The following is a 23,226-nucleotide window of genomic DNA, read 5'->3' on the forward strand; positions in this document are numbered from 1 at the left end:
TACACACACACACACACACACACACACACACACAGGCTAGATTACGCTGCACAGTGAAAGCATGTACAACTGGATGCAGGAGAAACCACTGCACAGAATGCTGGAATAAAAGTGAGATAAATATGTGGAAGTTTCTAGATAACAAGAAGACTTTCCATGACAGCACTGTACACAACACTGCACACGAGAGGCGGGGCCAACGCGTCAGAGTTCAGCCAATCAAAACGCTGAAAGCTGGTCACGTGTGCGCTCCGTGTGGGGTTTCGATAGTAACTGCAGCGCGTCCTTCAGCAGAAGTCAGTGCAGCAAGATGTTCAACAGCCTCCACCCGCAGCTCCAGGACGACCCCTTCTTTGCGTGAGTCTCTAACATAGCCTTAATAAACTAGTTTTATAACATATCAATTTATGAGCTATTTGTAAATTACCTTTAGTGCGTCATATTTCAAAATGTTATGATTCCAAGCACAAACATATTAAGGTTTTATTTCATTAGTCGAGTTATTCTGTGTTATTTATTGTTTTGTATTATTATTATTATTTTGGTTTTGTTAACCAGATGTCTGTTGAATTAATATATTGTCGTCATATGAAGTAAAACATACTTATTGAAATTGAAACAATTTCATATATTAACATCTAGCCTCTATAAATGGTATATTATTTTCGTACACTTATATTCATCCTAAAACCAATCGATGTATGTTGATATTATAATGTTAAGTAAATATAAAACAGACGTTTTCTTTTTAAATTAGATAAATAAACAAAACGCAATTTTTTATATATATATATATTTTTTTTTTTTTTTTAATAAAATTGAGAATGTACATTTGTGAAAATTATATATAGATTTATAGGTAACATATACGGCAATATCAGGCTTGAGGGCAATATATGTCATATGTTACATTTCCATACGGGATTGTAAGTCTTCAACACTGTTTGCTATGTTATTAGTGCAGTAAATAAATCTAATTTATTGTTATTGCATTTATTGATTTATGTTCACTTGGTGTGTTACTGCACAAGCTCTTAATCATGTCCATGCAGACTCATATCTGACCCTGCAGCACAGAAGCAGTCATAAGCAGCACAGGTATATTTGTAGCAATACATTGCATGGGTCAAAATGATACATTTTTCTTTTATGCCAAAAATCATTAGGATATTAAGTAAAGATCATGTTCCGTAAAGATATTTAGTAAATTACTGTAAATATATCAAAACTTCATTTTTGATTAGTAATATGCATTGCTAAGAACTTCATTTGGACAACTTTAAAGGCGATTTTCTCAATATTTTGCACCCTCAGATTCCACATTTTCAAATAGTTGTATCTCAGCCAAATATCAATGGAAAGCTTATTCATTCAGCATTCAGATGATGGTTTCGTGTTCCAGGGTCACATATAAAGTATTGGGTCGTTTCATGCATGAGTGTCAGCTTTAACTTGTACTTTTAAGTGTACTTCATCCTGTTATGCTGTCATTTAGAAAGTGTAATGAAGTTTCTTGTCTCTCCTTTTCTGTTCTTAAGTAGCTCATCAAGGTAGGCACTTCTGCTGTTCTCAATGCATGCTGGGCAGTGCTTCTCAGCTGTTCAACACAGCCACTGTTTATCATACAAAAGTAACGAAATGTCCTTAAAATCAGACATTAAAGTGTTTAATATTATCATGAACTACACAAGCCCACCAGTGTGGAAAACTGACTGATTGAGACTGTTGTTTTGATGATTCCCAACAGTCCCGACACACACAAATCATGCTTGTCCTCACTGCAAGCGAATCTGTATTTAATGTGGTCTGGGTCATATTTTATTTCTCGTGTCTTGTGTAGTTTTCACGACTCATCTGAACAGAGTCACTGGTTGAGAAGCACTGTCACAACAATCAGAGCAATATTACAAACACAATGATGTTTGTTATTCATCGTATTGTTTTCTGATCTTCTCCTTTAGCGACCCATTCCAGCTGCATCATGAGCGCATGCGGCAGATGATGGGGGGTTTCTCTGACCCCTTCGGTCAAGGCTTCATGCCCAGCATCACAGACGGCCGTCACAGGGGTCACAGAGGTCACAGGACCACAGCTCAGCCCAACACCGGCCCGAGCGAGCGCAGCGGCCAAGTGAGTCTTTCCTAACGCAAGCTCCTTATTCTTCTCTCAGACTGTGTTATTGTGTAACCTCATTGACCCCGGAGCGGTTTATACACTTATATTCACAATGGGTTTATCCCATTCATAGAATCACAGGCCTCTCTCCAATCACACATGCCTTCCACACATCTTCTTCACTGGCCTAGTTTCTCAGTAAGCAAGGTTCATGCAGGACATTTGGCAGCTGGGTAATTGGTCGTATTAAAGTGCAGTGAACTGCTCAGTATCAGGCTCTTTTATTTGATGGAGTATTTTTAGACAACAGACAGGATTTGTTCTACTGACACAGTTCTGACACTCAGAAGTCTTTCTGGATGTTACACACCACAATTTCTCAAGTTAGGTTTAGGGGATTGTTTAACAATAGTGCTGGTAATGCTTGAATTAGCAAACACTGCTAATAATAAAAGTCTTGATAGAAGGCTGATTTATGATATATATTATTTAAATTTTGAGTAATTTTCTTATGTTACGAAGTGAAAATTAAGCACTCCCCTATGGCAAGAATGAATTAATGAATTAATATTTTGGGCAAAATATACTTTTAAATGCTTTTAAAAAATAATTTTAGAAAATTTGTAGAAAATCTGTATATTATAAATATATAAATATATATATATATATATTAAAAAACAACAACAATTTGAAACATATTTTGGCAAATATATTTTTTGACCTTTTTTTGTGTATTTTAATATATTTTTTAAAATATATTTGAAAATATATTTTTTGCTGTATTGGCTGGATATTTTACATTTGTGTAGTATTACACACAACGTGTGTATTACAGTATAAAAATTGCTGGATAAGTTATGAAAAGTACAAGGATTTGTAAATTTAAATCAGCATTTGTTAAAGTAAATACCGTGATGTAGAGATACTATAAGGATTATTGGAGGGAATGTGCTTAAATCTGTCTAATTGTTATTGTTTTGTTTTGCTTTTGTATTTTGATTTCGTGGTAAAATACGACCTGGCCACTTTCCTGACAGTTTAGTTTTAAAACGGGGTCGATGTTTTAACAGACGCTGGTTGATGTGCTTCTAGAAGTTGTTTGTTTGCAGTATGCTAACATTGGACGGCGTGTCACCGTTACGGAGCGTCGCAATGAACAGCTGGCCACTCTGGCAGCTCAGAACGCTAAACTTAGTCCCCGTGTCCATCTGTAATCCCCCACCTCTCAGTATATTTATCCCTGGTAATTACTTTCATCTGATGCCAGCCTCCTCACAGCCCTGCGATCTGTTTCTGAGCTAGTGGCCTTCCCCGTGTGAACTCCAGGCGAGAGGCCGTGAAGACAGCTGCTCACCTGTGGGTCAGGGCTCTGGATGGGGTTTGAGTTGTTTTAGGGTCACTGATGGTCCGGTCTGCTGGCGTGTGACTGTCAGCATAAAGTCTGGTCCACTTTGCAGCTTATTTTGGCCAAGAACTGTCCACTTACACAGAAACACCGTCTGACTGGCTAACATTACATTCATACTTCAACACTTCGGGGTGAGTTAGTGTCAAATTAGATAGACAATAGAGGCTAATTTTGTCAAAAGTCCTTTTACTTCAGCAGTAAGTCGATACTTGAATTTTAAAGTGTAAAAATACTAGCCTTTCCGCAGTACCAATAGACTGATTATGTGAATTTATGAGTTTTCTCTCAGTCAGTGAGCTTGAGCTGCGGCTGATCTGAAGTGATATCAGCTTCATTGATTATCAACAGCGTTTTTGCTCGATTTCTGTAACCTATTCATGATTTGAATAAAAGTTAGATTTTTCATGCTGTTAAATACACACTGCAAAGTTTCATGAGTGATGATCTGAAATTGCGATGTTTGACATAGTGATAAACATAAACATAATTGGACAAAGCCAATCTGTATCAGAATATATATACACTTGTTCTGTTACCTGTAACATTTCTTCATTTTATTACTTTCATTTGATCATTTTAATGCAATGTTTACATAATTGAACAATATTTGAAGGATACTTGCTAATATTTTAATGTATTATTATTTATGCATAATTATTCATATACTTAATAATTAAGTAATTTTGTTTAACAGTTTTATTTTCTAGTAGTTAAAAAATATTAAAATAATATACTGACAATAGTTTTAATTTTTGTGTTTAGTGTTTGCAGCAGGTTTAATTAAATTAATAAAGTAGAATTTTTAACTTCCTGAATTTCTTTTTAGAGTAGCCCTAATATGGTTATTGCTCTGTTGCAGGTCAGCAGACATAATTTTGCAGGACACGTGGAAGAGTGATAACTATTATTAGACTATATAAATGTTGATTTATGTTAGATGGAAAGCCTGTTTGCAGTGACATTGGATGCTTTAAATCACTCGGTGACTGGCACTCAGTTTGCCGAGTTTGATTGATATAACGCAGGATCTTTTCAGTCTACTAGATATTAGGAACTGAATATGATTTCCTTAAGCAGTGACTAGGTTATGGCTCTTCATTAGTCAATATACATGCATTTATACCGGATTCAGTGCATCTTGAACCTGTAGCCTGGTTTTGTAGAATCTGGCAGCTTCAAGCAGAGCCATCATACCCAGTGTGTGAGATCCTGGCAGGTGTAACTGTATTTAACCATCACCAGTTCATTTCTGATGAAGTCCACACTGATCCCGTTCCTGTGCTCCATCCACACAGCCGTCATCAGCAAAACACACCCTCTCTCAAAGCATTGGTTGGTTATTTTTCCTATTCAAGCTAGAACAGTATGGATTTTGTATCATTAATTGTGGTTTTGTAATTTCAGGGAAAATTAAAATATATACAAAAAAAAAATATGGGACATTGCTTATGATAAAGCTGTCAGAGCTTGAATTTGAAACAGTTGACAGAATGTATCATTTGTACACATTTTGCCAATTTAAACATTCTAGCGATTTTGAACTATTCAAGCGCAAGAAGACGTGAAAGAGAACACTCCAGTTATTAACGTATCCTCAGTTCCCTGAGATAAGGGAGCGAGCGTTGCGTGAAAACGCATATGGGGAAAACTCCTGTTTTACTCTGTACTGAAGCCTGATTTGTTCACGTTTGTGTAGCTGCACAAACCAATGGCGCTTTAGCCCGCCAGAAAGGGTGGAGCCGACCTCTATATAAGTCGGCTTGCAGAGCCAGGGGCCAGTTGCATAAACTTAGCCACCATGTTAAGACTGTGTCTTAAGAACTAGTTTGACCAACTAGCAGCTGCCAAGGGGAAATCAGTTTTACTTTTCCAATACAAATAAGACCAATCTGCCTTTTCATAACTGAATTAAAAAAGTTATGACCAGTCTTGAAGAAAACATTTTTTTTTTTCAGTTTATGTAACTGCTCCCAGATCATTCGACTGAAGCGACGGTCATCGATTCGTGTGCAGCTTATTGCGTGGCAAATGACGCAATGCTTGTTCCCTTATCTCAGGAAACCGAGGTTACATTAGTGTTCCGAGTGTTCCCTTTCAAACAGTCTTTCCGTTGCATGAAAATGCATATGGGGAATGCATCCAATCATGCCACGCTATGAGCAGATACAGAACAGCCTGCTCTGCAAGCCCAGTCTTGGAGCACTAAGATAAGGGCCCCTAAGAGCATGACCACATTGTGCCCGGAGCTAGTGGTTGAGAAGCACAAATATAACCAACTTCACCCAAGGGGAAGAATGGCCATTAAACAGAAAGAACCCATGCCTGCAGGGCAGGAACGTCTAAGTTATAAAATCTGGCAAATGTGGATGGTGACGACCAGCCAGCGACCGCACAAATCTCACCAATAGTAATTCCGCTGGACCAGGCCCAGGAGGAGGCCATCCCTCTCGTGGAATGGGCCCTCACACCTTTAGGGCATTGCAAGCCTTCTGAGGTGTAAGCTAAGGCTATAGCATCTACTATCCAATGGGAGAGTCGTTGCTTTGTAACTGGCAGCCGAAGCAAACAAAGAGCTGCTCTGACTGTCTGAACAGGCTAGAGTGCTCCAGATACACTCTCAACGCCCTAAGAGGGCAAATTAGATTAGGCCCTTGCTCACCTTCTGCAATGGGGAGCGCCAAAAGGATAACCACTTGGGCTCTGAACGGTGTCGAGAGCACCTTCAGGACATAACCATGTCTTGGTTTCAGAACAACTTTATAGTCGTTCGGTCTGAACTCAAGACATGAAGTGCTGACTGACAGCGCTTACAAGTCACCCACTTGTTTAACTGACGCTAGAGCTAAGAGGAGGGCCATTTTGAGCGATAGGGGCCACAAGTTGGCCGAACTAAGCAGCTCAAAGGGAGGGCCCCGTAAGGCCATCAGGACTGTTGACAAGTCCCATGAAGGTACCGTCTGAGGACAAGGAGGGTTCAGCCTCTGCGCGTCCTTCAGGAACTTCAGCACCAGTTAAGGAAGACTGACTATTTTAGGCTGTAAAGACGTCTTGTAGACGGCACTCTAAAATGGTATTGCTTACTCTCGCTGGGAGCTGACTAAGCTCCCATCGAGGCACCATACATGAAGGCTCCACAGCTCCAGCCGGGGATGCCAAATCATTTTCACCTGTGAGAGAAGATCCCTCCTCACGGGCTGCTGCTGAGAGCTGCACTAGCTCTGGGAACCAGGCCTGGTTTTTCCAGAGCGGGGCCACTAGGAGGAGTGAGCACTTGATCTCCCTGACACGCCTGACGACCTGAGGAATCAGGGTGATCGGGGGGAAAGCATACAGGCGAGCACTGGGCCAGTCGTGTGTCCTCCCAAAGTACGCAAGTTGCGAGAGTGAAACTCTGCGAACAAGAATAGGCTGCTTTTGGCTTTAGATGTGCACTTAAAGATACACAAAAAAATATGTCAAAATGTATGTTTTGGTGAGTTTTTATGTCTTAAGTGAACATAAACAGTTAGAAAAGTAATTGAATGCTTGTCAGTATATTAAATCTGTGCATTTGGTCTTAATACTGATGACATATGGGGCAACTTTTTGAGCAATGTTGCCAGGCAACTTTGGCCAATTTTGCCGCCAACGGGCAATCAGGTGAGAGACAGGTCCATGAACAATCTAAAGTAGTGGTCAGCAACAGGCGGCCCGCAGGCCAAAACTGGCCCGCCAACAATAATATCTGCCCCGCGCCCGCAACCAGATTATGTTGATAGCGGCTGGTTCTGAAATAGATCTGTCATGACAGCAACAGTTACTCACAATCAGAGTACGTGAGCGGAGCAGAGCGCGGAGTGGAGCGGTGTGATTTTGACTGAAGCAAGGAGCGGATTTTATAAAACTTGGAGCGTCGTGGTTTTCACTTGCTCCAATCAGCGCTTCACCACCGCTCCATCACGGGTACAATTCATGCCAACGACCCGTAATATAACTGCATATTTAGCATATTTATCCTTTATTTATGAAAGCATGATTTAAATAAGTACTACAACACTTATTCACACGCAATCGCTCTCTCAATAATGCATTCAAACAAATGTAATCTTATATTATTACTTATCTTATGCTTCAAATGAGCAGAAATCTGTAAGAAATGCATCGATCCGTAAGTAAAATAACTGATGAAAACGTAGTTATTTTCATCACAAACAATTATACCTTTTAATGCTGACAACCATGTTATTAGCTTGTCATGTGGTAGGAAAAAAGTTTGCACACTAGTGTTCCAATAAGCCACTTTGAAACTCTCCTGTTATTTTATTTATTTTATGTTTTAATATACGTTATGAACAGAACTGTGATATTTCAAGCAAACTCAAAATACTTTAGCCGCGGGGCGAAGACGGAGCGGTGTTTCTGATATCAGGGAGCGAGGAGTGGAGCTGGAGCGGAGTGATTATTAAATGCTCGGAGCGCAGAGGGGAAATTGTTGCCGCTCCACTCCGCTCGCATACTCTGCAGCACACCGCCACACAAATGTGGCTTATTGTTAATGACTGTCCTCCTACAGAATTTAACACAGAGTAACAGCTCACTACCAGTTACAAAAGACACTGTAACAGTCTGTCACAGGCAATTCTAGTTACGTTTTTTATCAATTAATTTCTTAAATTATTCTTTGACTATGTTCTGGCTCACCATCTAGTGGCGAACAATTATTTTGTTCCCTGTCTTTATAAGTCCTGTGTTCTCCCTTGGTTTTGGTCTGCTGTTAAATGTCTTCCTTGTGTTCCTTTGTTGTATGCCCTGTCGATTGTATCGTTAAAAGATCAGTTTATGTTGAAGAACTCCACGTCTCCTCGTTTCCTCGCTCCTTCGCCCCCAGCGTGATCGTAACAATCATCAGCCTAAAGTGACAGCAACATAAAAAATCTGCTGCTGCCTCTGTCATTAATGTTAATTCAAACAAACAAACAAAAATGAGAGAATCATTCACTGCTCTTCACTGAATAATTTTAGTGACTTTAATAAGAAACAGTTCACACCAAGAACGATAAAGATATAAAGATAATGATATTAGCGTCCACAGTAGTGGACGATGTTGTCTGTTTATTCTAAGTGCACGCTCGTCTGCCGCTTTAAATTCTCGAGCTCGTTATAGCAGGATGGATTCTGATTGGGTGTCAAAATTTGTATCATTCATCAGCTGGAAAAAATCGTTCTGAAAGTGATTCCAACGATATCATTTCTCTGTGCCTTTATCGTTATAGCTGTAGTGTGGACTCTGCTATTCTTTAATATTGAGAATGATTTTTAGAACTATATTTTTATCATTATCTTTATAGTTATCATCCTAGGTGTGAACGGGCCTTTACTGACTGTTTCAACTCACTGTTGTTTGTTGACATTGAAACTGCTCTGAAAAAACAGATTAAGAGGTCAAGGGCCATTTTGGGGTTTTTATAACACACTGACAGGGCCTCTGACAAAGTTTTGCTTAGGGCCCCCAGGAGTCTAGCACCAACTCTGAGTATATTGATCTGTGCATTTGGTTTTAAAGTGACAGCAGCCTAATGCTTCTATCTGTGTACTTATTCTTCATCAAAAAACAAAAGAGAGAAAAACGCTCACTGAATATCTTTACAACCTTTAATTGTAAGGATAAGAAAAACAACAACTAACACTAGCTTTTCAAATCCTTTTGTATTCTATCTATTTGTTTTCTTTTTATTTATTATACAATTAACAAAAGCAAAAAAGGCCTCTAACACTAGCTTGCTCTATTCTTTTTCTATTCTATCAGTTTTCTTTTTATGTATTATATAATTTTGAAAAAACCTACGTGTACTGTGTTAAGCTAACTGAGACTTGTTATAGCACTTGCATATCATTGCTCTTTTATTGATTTTGATTGCTTCCATTGTCCTCATTTTTAAGTTGCTTTGGATAAAAGCGTCTGCTAAATGACTAAATGTAAATGTAAATGGATTCATCTGTATTTATTTATACAGTGAACACTACGCACTGTTTTTAGTTCAACTAAATTCAGTTTAAAATCAAGCTTCCTTAAGCTGTTGCATAACATCTTTCTTTCTAACCATATAAAATATAAATCAACACCTAGAATTGTAAAAACACAAATACATTGGTTGAAGAAACATTTAGGTCGGATGATTGTAAGCCAAATTCAGGCCGTGGCTTTCAGTTTCAGGACTGTCCTGCCAAATGTGAGACAGGTGCTCTGCTCACCCAACCCAAATACCACACTGGGACAGACTGACAGGCACACTGCCAGTGTTTTCATAATCAAAACCGCCAGAGAGCCTAACTAATCAGATTGGAGCTGGTGATTTCAGCAGATTTTCTCACTGTTTGTGTGTGCAGTTCGCTTGAGACAGTCAGAAAGCACTGGAAGATTGTCTGAATGTTTCAGGATTATGGCTGTTAGCAGAACAAATCTCCGCTGTCAAGTAACACATTCTCAGACAGGACAGTGCACTTAGTTGTTGCAGTTAACTAAACTAATTCACTGTTAGCTAGAATAGTTTGTTAAAAGTGAACTATTATTGGACTATGACATTTCTCTTTTAGTTGCTTACTTCACATGGTCATCATCATTTGATTATATAAAATATTTCTACACATTTGGCAATGTAGCGCAGCAGCTTATGAGTCACATGGGCGTTTAGTGACAGAGTAACCTGAGAAATGTTTTCAGTGTTAAGTCCGCGTCCGAAGCGCTTCTGGTGCGGTGGTGATGTATTCCCAGAACTGAGTCCTCTTCCGAGAGCTCTTCTGTGTGGCTCATTTGCTAAATCAAATGTGTTTTTCCCCATGGGTCTGTTGAATCATTCTTCTGTGATAGCATGCAGCATAAATGGGTCGTGACCTCAGGCCTGTGTCTTCCAAACACAGCCCACCCAAAATAGCGTACGTGACCCGTCCTCCGACGGGTTAAAAATACACGGCGAGCAGATAGCCGAGCCGAGCCGCGCTCTCCAGGGGCTTTATTAGCTTGAGGAGTGATGATGGTTTTAAACGGCTGGACCGTAAGAAGCCGCTGAGGCAGTGCTGCCCTAAACCTTCTGAGAAACTCGAGCTACTTCTCCATTATTAGACGCCATAACCAGAGGTGACAGCTACCAATTTTGGGAGTCATTCAGAGCTCGCAGAACCATGAGTTACTGAATCATTCAGACAGACACAGGTTTATAACAGGCAGGAATATTTTGTTCCTGTGTTTCTGTGCTTCTTTGTAGTTCAGTCCTGATTTCTGCTTGTTTGTCTCCATGGTTTGTAATAGTTGCACCTGTTCATTATTTAGTTCCCTGTGTTGGCCCTTGTGTATATAGCCCTGTGTTTTCAGTTAGCCTTTCAGTTCTCATCATTTCTAGTTGTGTTTAACTTATAAGTGTGTTTCTTCTACATGTTTAGATAATTTAAGACTTTGAACTTGCTGGCTTTACCTCCATGTCATATTCATGCATTGTACCATTTTATTCCCATTTTGTCCATATAGCTGCCACATATAATCTCATGAAAACTGTCAAGAAAAAAAATTCTATTTTGCAGTTATATTTTGTAACATTTTTCCCCTTTGACAGTTAATAACTCCCCTCCCCTAAAATTCAAAGCATTAGGAAATTTTAATCTCATTACTATAATGCAAAAATAAATAGGCTAAATAATCAATCAATCAATCAATCAATCATAACAGTTTTGTAATTATAAATCATAGTAGTATCATTCTGGCCAATAAAAACAAATTGCTAACAACATAGAAATCCTTTGTGTAAATCTTTTTCTTCTTTTCAAAAGAGTACTTATTATGGAAATAATGTACTAGAACATAAAAGAATATACTTTAAAAGTGTAAATTAAATTTAATGTCGCTTAATTGCCTATTCATTGCATGCACTTAAATGAAAATGCATTTTTGTTAAATGCAAATGGATTTAAGAGTGCTTTTTGACACACCTAGAAATTATATAGTATTTTGTCTTTGAAATATGGTTAAAGTACTGCTTAATGCACGGACCAGCATTTATGGTAACTTATATAAATGATATATTTTAATGTCATTTAGTTTGAAACATGTCTGTCATATACTTGTAAATTTACTTTTAAAGTTAAGAAACAGTCGTGAAAGTGGCCTTTTATATCAGTAATATTATTTTATTTTCAAGAACAGTTTTTAACACTATCAAGTGTACATTGAGCACAAAAGCACATTCATAAGAAAGAAGCTTCTAGATAGAAGAAGCTAGTTTATTTAAATGTATATAAGAACAATGGTAACAGGTAACCATTTCTGCTTTACTTTGAACTCTGAACTCTGACCTGTGCAGTGACCTTTGACCTCCAGTGTAACATATGACTCCCAGTGTGTCCTCACAGCTATATATCCCTCTCACAGCCTGTGTGTTGTTGTGTTTTTGAGTGTGTGCTGCATAGATTGCTACTTTCCTTCTGGCTTTTTGTAGTGTTTGAACAGAGCTTGTGCAGCCCCTTTACACAAAGAAAATATATTTCCTAATATATGAATGATCAATATATTAAGTGACATAACAGTATATTAGAAATTATACATAATAATATATTGTGTAAATATATTACAATATATTGAATAATACACAAGGAATTGCCGCTTTCATATATTGAAAAATATGTGACAATATATTTACTTATAAATCACAATATATGTAATTTTATATTCAGATATTAAGATATGGTACTGCATGTGTAAAAATATATTGAACATATATTTACTCATGCAGTATATACACACATATATGGAAATATATATTTCTTATTTTTAACAACAATTTATGATATACGTTTCATATTTTAAAATATAGCTAGTTTACAATAGCATAAGCACACCGTCTCATACTAAACACTTAGTGAACACACTATCACTGTGCTGAAAAGTGCACAGCCATCACTTTTTAAATACAGTACTATATAATTTAACAGTGTTTGGCCAGTCGTCATCCTGACCACTGACTCTACTCTTCAGCACAACTGCAAACTTACACACACCAGAAACCCTTTTACATTTCAAAATAATACAACATTAAACACTAACAGATCTCCCCCTATATTCATATTGAGCAGAAACACTTGAAATAACACTTATTTTTAACATTTTTACTCTCTTTTAACAGTCAGAAGCAAAGCATGCTGGGAACTAGATATCTGCTTTAACTCATTCAGTGAATGTATGTGTGTGTGCACATCTATGAGCAATATATACTCAATAAAGGATCAAACATTATGAATATTAGATTTTTATTTGTCCTCATTTCTAAACATATTTGTATGTATCAAAATATAGCCATATATTGTCAATGCATATATTGCTCTATAATATAAGCACTAGTTTCCAGTATATGGAAATGTATTATGTAATATATCACATTATATTTTGCAGTATATTCCCATTTATTTTTGTTTCGTAAGGGGCAGTAGCAGCTGTCCGCTCTGTGTTTGGTTCCTCAGAGCCGATTGTGTCGTTGCTCATAGACAGGTGTCAACACGGACTGGACACTCTACTTCGCTGCGGCATCACTCATCAAAATGTCATAACCGCTTCACCTCTTCATTTAAGGTTGCGGCAATAATTTCATATCAGTTCACAATGAATAAAATCAAGTTCCTGTGTTTTATGTTGACTCTGGTAGCACAACTTCATACAGGCCAGCGAACAACATCACAGCAACACAGCCTACATTTAAACTCTTAATATAAGAACATGGTTTAATAACAAGTGATGTGAAGAGTTTGAATAACAGCTGTCTGCAGTATGAAATCATACAGTGCTCTGAATTGCCTGATGCTTCATGCACTTGCATGTGAAGGTACTAAATGTGTGATAAATGTCAACAGGAGCTGGATTTCTTTAGCAATCCTTTCGCTATGATGGACAGCATGAGGAACAGGATGCAGGCGATGCATAGAAATTTTGTAAGTCTGACCTCTTTAATAGTGTCAATCAGTTTATATGCATCATCTTTCCCCGGTTACGATGATTAAACTGACTGCATGCAAGGACTTTTCAAATGAGATTTTATAATGAGCTGTTTTCATAGTTATCAGTAGTTGTAAGCAATTCAGTGATTCTGATTGATAAAAGATTTCTTATCTTCAATTAAGTTGCACTTATCACAAATAAACTTTGTTGTGAAACCAGTGTTGCCAGCTTAGCAATTTTGTTGCTAAATTTAGCAACTTTTCAGACTACCCTAGCAACTTTTACTTCCAAAAGCACCTACACTAAATAAAAAAAAAGTTGACCTAACTCAAAAAAATAAGGCAACCTATCGCAATCAACTTTTTAAGTTAACTCAACTAGCAACCGACAACTTAAAAACTTTAGTTCATCTAATGAATAAAAGTCAGTCCTACTGAGTGTTGAAAGATCTGTCAGAGCAATAGCAACAAATTTAGCAATTTTTACAATTTATTTGGCAACTTTTAGCAACTTTTGATAAGTGACTCAAACAATAAAAAGGCACACATTTTCCATCCAAATTAAACAAAAAGAGGAAACCAAAGATGCCTAGCAGCACACGCATCACGTGAATTAAGTTAGCTGCTGTTTGCAGTTGTTCAATTTAATAATAATAATAATAATAATAATAATAACTGAATAATTGTTCATTTATGATACGCTTTATTAGTAGCTTGTACCTGCGATTGTTGATCAGTTAGTACACTGTAAAAAAAAATGGAAAAGATACTAGTAATTTTCCAGGACATTATCCATTGTAATCCGAAAAAACAATGCATAATTTAAAATGCAGGTAAAAAATATTTGAAAAAACAATTGCGGACGATTTTTTCATATTAACATAGTAGATTGTGCCCTATTTTTACAGACTTTTCTTAAAGTGTAGCATACTAACTAACTACTAATACACTGCTTAAAGCATAACTGTTGAGAATGTGTAGCGTTACTAGTTTACTATTAAAAATACTTAAATTGTAATCATTCAGAAATGTGTAAGTGTTCAATAAAAATACAGTTATTTATATTTTAATATTATATTATGCATATTATTTTACAAACAAATCTAAATTAACATATATAAAATATATTTTTTGCTGAGATTTGATGTTTTGTGTCGTGATTACGCAATGACATCACAAGTCGTTTAGCAACTTTTATCAACAAATCGGCCTTCCTTTAGCAAACTTACTCGACTGAATTAGAGAAGCATTTCAAGTCTCTCAGATGCCTGTGTAACTGTGTCTTGTAGGAGAGCGTGCCGTCAGACCCCAACAGCCACTCGTTTTCCTCATCCTCCGTTGTGACGTACTCTAAAGTGGGAGACGAGCCCCCTAAAGTCTTCCAGGCCTCGTCTCAGACACGCTGTGCTCCTGGAGGAGTGAGTCCTGCTCTCAAACACTCACACACATCAGCGCCTCCTGCGGATCAGTGTCATGATTGCTGGTTTGTGGTGTGTCTAGATAAAGGAGACCAGGAGGAGTCTGAAGGACTCTGACAGCGGACTGGAGAAGATGTCCATCGGCCATCACATCCAGGACAGAGGCCACGTCATCGAGAGGAAAGAGAACAGGAAAACCGGCGAGAAGGAGCTCAACCAGGACTTCCAGAACATGGATGAAAGTGAGGAGGCATTTAAAGAGACTAACAGCAATTTAACATTAACACACACTTGTTTGTAAGTACTGCATATTTACCACGTGTATACCAAGTACAGTATGTGTCTTGTTAGTTACCACATAATAGCACATTTTTCCGCAGGTGCTACATATTTACCATGTACATACCATTAGTATGTACAGTAATGTGTCTTATTAGTTACCATATATGGATGTATGTATGACTGTTAAGTACAGCCATAAAAATAAAGTGCTACCGTCATAGAACAGGCTTTAGTTTATTGGCATAAAGTCACTCTTCAGCTTCACCTCAGGCAGCTATTAATTTTTAGATGCTTCTTTTTTAATAACATTGCTGCATCATAATCATAATCTACAAGTGTTCTAATTATGTTTTCATGGACAGGTTTCAGGTTTAAAAACATTCATTTTCATAACTGTCAGATATGAAAATGAATCTGACAGTTATCCCCAGCCCGTTTTTGAAACCTATCGATGATCAAAATGAGAAATTGCCAAAAATGCTCATCTCTAGTTTCTGATGCTGTTTTTTCTCTTCGCAGCGGAGGCCCAGTCCTTCGATCAGGAATGGCAGAGAGAGTTGTCCCGATTCCAGGCTTCTGCGCCCATGTCCCGCCTGGAAGCACCGAGACACCGAGCGGTTCACCGAGCGGCCATCACCGGACCGCAAGACACACGCAGGTCAGCCACAGAAACCAGACATGCAGCAAACTGGCTATATATACATATACATACATATATATATATATATATATATATTCAAATAGTTTATTAAATATATCAAAAATATGGGGGAAAAAAAATGTTTCCGGGGTATAAAGTCCATAAATTGGTGATCTTTGGATGCAGTCAAAGAACTCATAACCGCAAGGCACTCAAAAATATAGTGAAAACGATATTTTCACAATATTTGTTTTTTTGACAATTATTAAATAGATTTCAGAATATACAAAAAAATGTATTTGCTTAAATATATTTTGTACTAATATATTTTTGTCCTTTTTTGTGTATTTTTCAAAGAAAATTTGAAGAAAAACTTTTAATGTAAATATACATTTAAAAAGTTCATAACTACTGACTGCTCTTCAAACATACGGAAGCCCACAGAGGCCACGCTGCTTTACTTGCAGTCTTGTTTTCTTCTTGACATTCTGTTAAGAATCTTGACAAGTCAGTAACAGTAATGCATGGCCTCTAGATAACTTACTAATATTAAATAATGTCCCAGGTTACGTATGTAACCATGGTTCCCTGAGGGAACGAGACACTGCATCGCAAAACGCTTTGGGGAAAGTCCCTGTGTTCCCACGCTCTGAAACATGTGTGTAATCAGTCCAACGGAATGACGAAACGTCCCGGGCCGAGGTGACGCAGAGAGCTTAAAAGCGCATCCGAAACAAGCAACGTTAGCTTCTGAAAAGTTGAAGCAAGTCGCTCACATGGATGCAGGAAGTATGGCAGCGTGACGCATGGTTCGGGGAACCATGGTTACATACGTAACCTGGGACGTTCCCCTTCAGGAACTCGAGCTGCGTCGCAAAACGCTTTGGGAACGAGAATGCCCACGCCACCATACTGACAAATGCCTTTCTAGTGTGAAATCATAGTGAGCACAGCTAAGACAGATGCACCTGAGAGTCTGGAGCGGTACCATACTTCTCCTGGCCTCAAGTACAACGAAATAAACTTTACCAACGGGTATCACCCCTAATGACTGACCACCCAAAGGGACGTGGTAAGCAGCTATGGCCGCCACGAACACTCTAAAAGTGGAGGAGGTCCAACTTGCGGAGAATCATTCCTGCAGGAACTCCAGAACTTAACCAACCGGGCAGTTAACTGGGAGCAGCTGACGATTTCTGCACCGTGAAGTGAACACAATCCACTTCAAGGACAGTTTCCTCGTTGAGGGAGCTCTGGACTGGAGGATGGTCTCAACAACCTCAGTTGAGAGACCGGATGTTATGAGCTGTGCCTCCTCAGGGGCCACACCCACAGCTTCCACAATTCTGGGCGGGGGTGAAAGATGGTGCCCCCCGCCTGTGAGAGGAGATCCCGCCGGACGGGAATCTCCCACGGAGAGTCTTCTAGAAGGGCTACCAGGTCCGCAAATCATGGACGGCCCGGCCAGTACGGGGGTTCTAACAAAAGCCCCAGTGGAGCTGGATGAGTCAGAGAGAACCAGAGGGGACATTGTGAGGTCTCTCGAGACGCAAACAAGTCCACCTGAGCCCGACCAAACTTCTTCCAAATCTGCTCCATCACCTCGGTGTGGAGCTTCCATTCCCCGAGCCTCAGCCCCTGTCTCGACTGGATGCCTGCTCCCTGATTGAGGAGCCCAGGGATGTACACTGTCCTCAGGAAGAGCAGTGGGCCCACAGAAGGATCTGGTGCGCCAGCCTGTACAGGAGGCGCGAGCGCAGACCCCCTGATGAGACCACTGATGTGTTGTCTGTGCGAACTAGCACATGATGGCCTCTCAGGTTTGTGAGAAATTGTTTCAATGCTTGAAATACTGCCAGTATCTCCAGGCAGTTGATGTGCCATGTGAGATGGGGACCTTCCCACAGACCTCGGGCGGAGGCCACTCATGACCGCTCCCCAGCCTGTGAGGGAGGCGTCCGTCGTTAGCGTTACGCGACGATACGGAGCCCCCAACGCCGGGCCTTGTGACAGGAACCATAGTTTCTTCCACATGTCTAAGGCCCGTAAGCCTAGCCGCGTGACCTTGATCATGCGGAATGCGTTGCCCCTCGGGGAAGCCCCTTGGTCCTGAGCCACCTCTGCAAGGGTCTCATGTACAGCAGGCCAAAAGGTATCACTTTGGACACAGCTGTCATCAGACCTAACAGTGTCTGAAACCATATGACAGTGAGTAACTTGGCCTTCTTTCACTCTCTTGATTGCCGTGAGAATCGACTCGATCTGAGCAGGAGACAGATGTGCCTGCATCATGGCCGAATCACACTCTACGCCTAGATAAGTGGTCCTCTGTACTGGAGAAAGCACACTTTTCTTTGTGTTTAGTCTTAACCCCAACCGTTTCATGTGAGCAAGACCAACATCTCGATGCCGAACCGCTATCTGCTCTGATTGAGCTAGTATCAACCAATCGTCCATGTAGTTGAGTATGCAGATACATCCACACACTTGGTAAATGTGCAGGGTGAGAGTACAAGACCGAAAGGAAGAACCCGGTATTAGTAAGTATTGCTCCCGAAAGCAAACCTCAGGAACTTCACGTGTTGAGGAAGGATGGATATATGGAGGTATGCATCTTGAAGATCTATCGTGACAAACCAGTCCTCGGACCTGATTTGAGACATGACTTGTTTGAGCGTGAGCATTTTGAACTTGAGTCGTATGACTGAGCGGTTCAACAGACGCAGATCTAGAATCGGACGCAACCCCCATCCTTCTTTGGAACGATGAAGCACCGGTTGTAAAACCCGGACTCTCTGTCGCAAGGAGGGACCACCTCGATGGTCTCCTTCCTCAAAAGAGTGTCCACTACTTTCTGTTCCATGACCAGAGCCTGCTCGGGGCCCACCAGAGTGGGAAATACCCCTGTTGAATAGAGGTCTTTCGCCTCTTTCTACAGTGCGCAGGACCCTCTGTGACACATTTGGCAGAAGCTTCCACGCCGCCAGATAGTCTACTAAGGAAATCAGTCTCTCGAGATTGACCTCTGGTGTGCCCTGAAGCGGAGGACCGATCTAGCTGCTCTGGAGACCTCCTAGGAGGTAGCGAGTCTCCCAGAACCACTACGTTTCCAGGCGGATGCTGAGAGATGTGCTCGCTGGAGACCGCTGTGCCCTGAAGCACCAGGGGTGGCAGGGTTAACGAGACGATCTCCTGAGGGCACTGAGGAGAGACAGACACCGTATGCTGAGGTGTATATCGCTCTACCCAGAGGGGTACGCATGAGCCGCTCGATTCTACATTTCATAAAACTTTCTTCCCTCGAGAAGAAACACCAGCGGGAGCAAGAGCTAAACATCTAAGGTAAATATGAATGAACACAGGTAGCCCCCTCAAGAGCTGACTGTGCATGCTCCGCTCCAAAACAAACCACACATAAATCACGTGCAGGTAATGCCCGTGATACCTGTCTGCCTTGTGCCCTGTGTATGTCTTGTTTTCAGTGCTTGTGTTTGCTCTGGCTTTTTCCCCTTCGGGGTGGTTTCATTTGTGTTTTGGTTTATTTTGTAATTTGTAAATAAAGGAAACACCATTTGCCAGCATTTGAGTCTTCGTCTCTCCCGTCCCGTGACACTCAAAAGGGGAAGAGACCGCAACGCTGGCTTCCGGACCCAGAGAGCGTTCGATTTAAATGCGATCCCTGTGAACCCAATCGCTGCCGTGCCTCAGCAACAGCGGGACAGGAACCGCAAAGACCACAAACACGAACACACTCCTCGAAGTGTGCGGGCGGAGCATTTGTGGGAGTACAATGCTAGCGTGTATTCACACCGGTAAAGTTTAGCGTGGGCAGAGAAGAACACACGGTCTAAAGTGCTGTCTGTAGTTCACCATATAGAGGTGATTGTGACTGATAAACAAACAACAGTAAATAAGACTGACACATTTCACACAGAGCACTTGCTGAAAACACAGAAGCTAACGTTGCTTGTTTCGGATGCGCTTTTAAGCTCTCTGGTCTCTACGTCACCCCGGCCCGTGACGTTTCGCCATTCCGTTGGACTGATTACACACATGTTTCAGAGCGTGGGAACACAGGGGTTAATTCTCTTTAAATAACTGAGCAAACCAGTTGATACATGATGCACAGCCATATTACACCACAACATAATGTCAAAAGTCACATTTAAAGAGAATCTAGGGTTGCACTGAAATGAGTTCTGTCCTGTTTAATATGATAATGCTTCAGTTTCTTTACTGTTGTGTGTTCACAGAGATGACAATGCAGCCGCAGGAAATCAAACCCATTACAATGAACTCAACATCAAAGGCTCCGGCAGGAAGAAGCATTAAAGCTCATTCACAATAAAACACTCTTGACAGGAATCAACTCTGATGTTTCTTACTGCAGTTTCCTCATACTGTATCTGCCAGTGACTTTCTTACGCCTGTTTCACACCACAAACTTGAGCAGCAGCAAAAACCTGTCCTTCAACACATTTCTGCTGCACTCTATACGGAGAACGTATTTCTAGGTCACTATGGTGAGTATATCTTAATATTGACTATTAGTTTTAAACTGGCTATCAGTAGTGGGTCACTGATAAACTGTTTATTTGTGCACAATAGACTATTTCCATATTGTCACCTGTAGTGTACTGTAGTTTTTCCATATCACAACACACTGGACTTTTCCATGTCAAATCATATTGATTTTATCCATCATCGGTGCACTGTCACTTTAAGTGTGTGTGATGCTTCTACTGTCTTCTGTTAACACAAGCTGCTCATATCTGTGGTGTGAAACAGGCCTTGCATCTGTAACAAAAGTAAGTTATTTTCCCTGTTACCGTGTTTCAAAATCTTTGTTTTTAAATATGTTTGAATGAAATAAAGCAACACAAATGCTGTCAGGTCTGCGATGCAGCTGTTCTTCACCCTGGTCCTGGATGATTTTGAATGTGTCTTTTACTGTATCTCACACACTCATTCCAGGTCTTAAGAGTCTACTAATGAGTTGAGTCAGCTGAGACATACAGAGTATGCAGTGTTCAGATATCCGCTTGTTAAGTCAGGTTCAGCGCTGCTTTTTTGATCTGAAGCAGCGTTTGGAGGAAACATCCAGGTTGCAGGACCAGAGTTGTGAGCTGCCGCTGTAATGCACTTATTGATTCTGGAGTAATCATCATAATCCCTCTAAAAACCTTGCTCTGTAAACATTTGTAAAATAAAAAAATATGCATGAAAGTAGTTTTTTTTTAAATAAATGTTTCTCATTCTGTGTTCTTCCTTGACTGTGTGATACTGTTGTCAAGCCACACTTCACTTTCTCGCTTTTCGAAACTTTGAATACATAGTGTCAAAATAAAATAGTGTCACAATCCACACATTTAATATTGCAAATAATAAAGGTTTTGTTGATCGTTGACCTGCTTCAACTGTCTCCTGCTTTGCTTCACCTGAATAACTCATAATATCAGGGCTGTCCACACCTGTTCCTAGAGAGCTACTGTCCTGCAGAGTTTAGCTCCAACCCTAATCAAACACACCTAGCTTTCTAGTGATCTTAAAATACATCTGTTAGCTGGTTCTGATGTGTTTGATTAGGGTCGGAGCTAACCCTGCAGGACAGTGGCCCTCCAGGACCGAAGTTTCCCAGCCCTGATGTAGTGTGTCGTGTCATATGTACTTCACGGAATGAGATTTTACTCCGTGTTAAACTCTGCTGTGAAACAGAGGTGCACGTTACACTTTTTGCACATCACTTCGGGTGTTCCTTTGCACCCAGGAACCCTGCATCTTCCCTTTTTGTCACACATTATTTGCTCGTATGTATTGTCAATGGGAAATCCTGGTTAGGGGTGGGAGCTGGACCCCTGCTTCCTTACCCCTTAACACACAACATTGAGGCAACGAAAAGAAAAAATGAATTTCTGAACATGCAAAATAAAATAAAAAATCATAAAACCTGGCAAAAGTGTTCTATACTCCTTCACACACACACACACACACACACCTGGCGAACAGGTTAGAGCATGCTGGGGTCACTCTTAGCAGATGTGGGTGTTCAGCATGTGTTGTTTGGCACGAGGATGACATCTTTTTCAAGGGTGAAGTGAGGAAAACACCTTTCCCTAATTTGTAAATAATCAGGGCATTAAAAGTGCGGCTCTGATTTCACTTCATTTTGCATGTCTTTCATTTGAATGCTCATGTCACTTAACTCAGTTATTCTTACAGTTTGCTGTTTGATTGGTTAGTTTTGGACCCTGTCTTTGGCCAAATCACATGCTGATACCTGGGGCTTCAATTAGTAAACGAAGGGCCACATAGTGTAATTAGAGATGTTACTTTATACTTATCTGTCATTATGGCGAGTTTACTGAAGCATAATAAAAATAGTTAATATTTATCACATTTTTTCCCCATTAAAACAACACATTTTGGGTTTATTTTATAGACGGGTGTAATATATTTATGGAGGAATCACATTGCAGCCTTGAGAGGATCCACTGATGCAGACAAGCCTGAAAACGGCATCCTTGGACTTTCATGTCAGGATCCTCGGTGCTTCAGCAGGTTCTGGAGAGATGGGAACCTATACGCCGATCCTCACAGTGATTTCTGGCCTGGGACGCTCAGGCGAGAAGAAGAGCTGGAAGGAGGATTTAGCAAATGTGGGCTGTTAAATCATAATTATAGTTATTTGTATTATTATTTTTTTTTATAAAGTGTAATGGTGGTTTTTATATTGGGTGCAAATGATTAAGAGACGTTTTGATGTTGAGAGTTCGTTATTTACATCAGTACACCTGGTAAACAGAACCAGAGGCAGAGCTCTGAAGCTGTTCTTCTCTGGATGAGGAGCTCCTCTGTGTGTTCAGTGAGTGTCGGTGCTCTCAGTGAACCATAATCAACTCATTCTGCTTCACAGATATACAGTTACAATACAGTTAGGCTGCATGATGAATAATTGAAGCAGATGTCAATGAAATGCGCACTGTTAATCTTTATATAAAATAGTTAGTTCAGTAATCGAGAACAACTGTAATTGGTCCATTTCGAGTCGCGATGATTAAAGTAGCAGGTGTCACGTGTGAGGAGTTACAATGTAACGGTGAGGACTGGAGTTACAGTTTGAGAATTATTATTTACCCACTGTATTAAAAAAAAAAAAAAAACGAGACCATTTTGCTAAAATAATATAATAAGAATAAATACTACTAACTTACTAATAATAATACAAAAATATGCGCTATAGAAAAACAAATAAAGTGAAACAAATGACGAAATTCAGGAAATAAAGGGGAAATAATAGAGATAGGGACAAATTAATACAAAAATATGCCTATGCCTAAAAACAGAGCAGGTTTTTGGAGAGTAGTAACCGCGTCAGGCGAATCTGGTGTAATAGCGTTGGTGTGTTTTGT

At 39.9% G+C, this 23,226-nt stretch overlaps 1 protein-coding gene across 2 annotated transcripts; it reads left to right on the forward strand.

Moving 5' to 3' along the window:
* The first annotated feature begins 265 nt into the window (after positions 1 to 265).
* Positions 266 to 21,222, forward strand: mlf1 (myeloid leukemia factor 1). Of its 2 annotated transcripts, none has more exons than XM_058745005.1 (7): positions 266 to 357; positions 1,962 to 2,130; positions 13,394 to 13,471; positions 14,767 to 14,895; positions 14,978 to 15,137; positions 15,697 to 15,835; positions 20,071 to 21,222. In XM_058745005.1, the coding sequence occupies exons 1-7, from the start codon at positions 311 to 313 to the stop codon at positions 20,147 to 20,149; spliced, it is 801 nt and encodes a 266-aa protein (XP_058600988.1). In that variant the 5' UTR covers positions 266 to 310; the 3' UTR covers positions 20,150 to 21,222. The 2 variants fall into 2 exon arrangements, with proteins under 2 accessions (XP_058600988.1, XP_058600986.1); XM_058745003.1 differs by lacking the exon at positions 266 to 357 and adding an exon at positions 854 to 1,550.
* The last annotated feature ends 2,004 nt before the right edge of the window (positions 21,223 to 23,226 follow it).

The sequence above is a fragment of the Onychostoma macrolepis genome, chromosome 15 (assembly GCF_012432095.1).
Source record: "Onychostoma macrolepis isolate SWU-2019 chromosome 15, ASM1243209v1, whole genome shotgun sequence".
NCBI classification, from domain to species: Eukaryota; Metazoa; Chordata; class Actinopteri; order Cypriniformes; family Cyprinidae; genus Onychostoma; species Onychostoma macrolepis.

Bases quoted from the DNA above. Each gene is read 5' to 3' on its own strand.
- mlf1 (XM_058745005.1), top strand. From the start codon at position 311: ATGTTCAACAGCCTCCACCCGCAGCTCCAGGACGACCCCTTCTTTGC. The intron at 2,131-13,393 runs GTGAGTCTTTCC...AAATGTCAACAG, and splicing joins CGAGCGAGCGCAGCGGCCAA to GAGCTGGATTTCTTTAGCAA. The intron at 15,836-20,070 runs GTCAGCCACAGA...GTGTGTTCACAG, and splicing joins GGACCGCAAGACACACGCAG to AGATGACAATGCAGCCGCAG.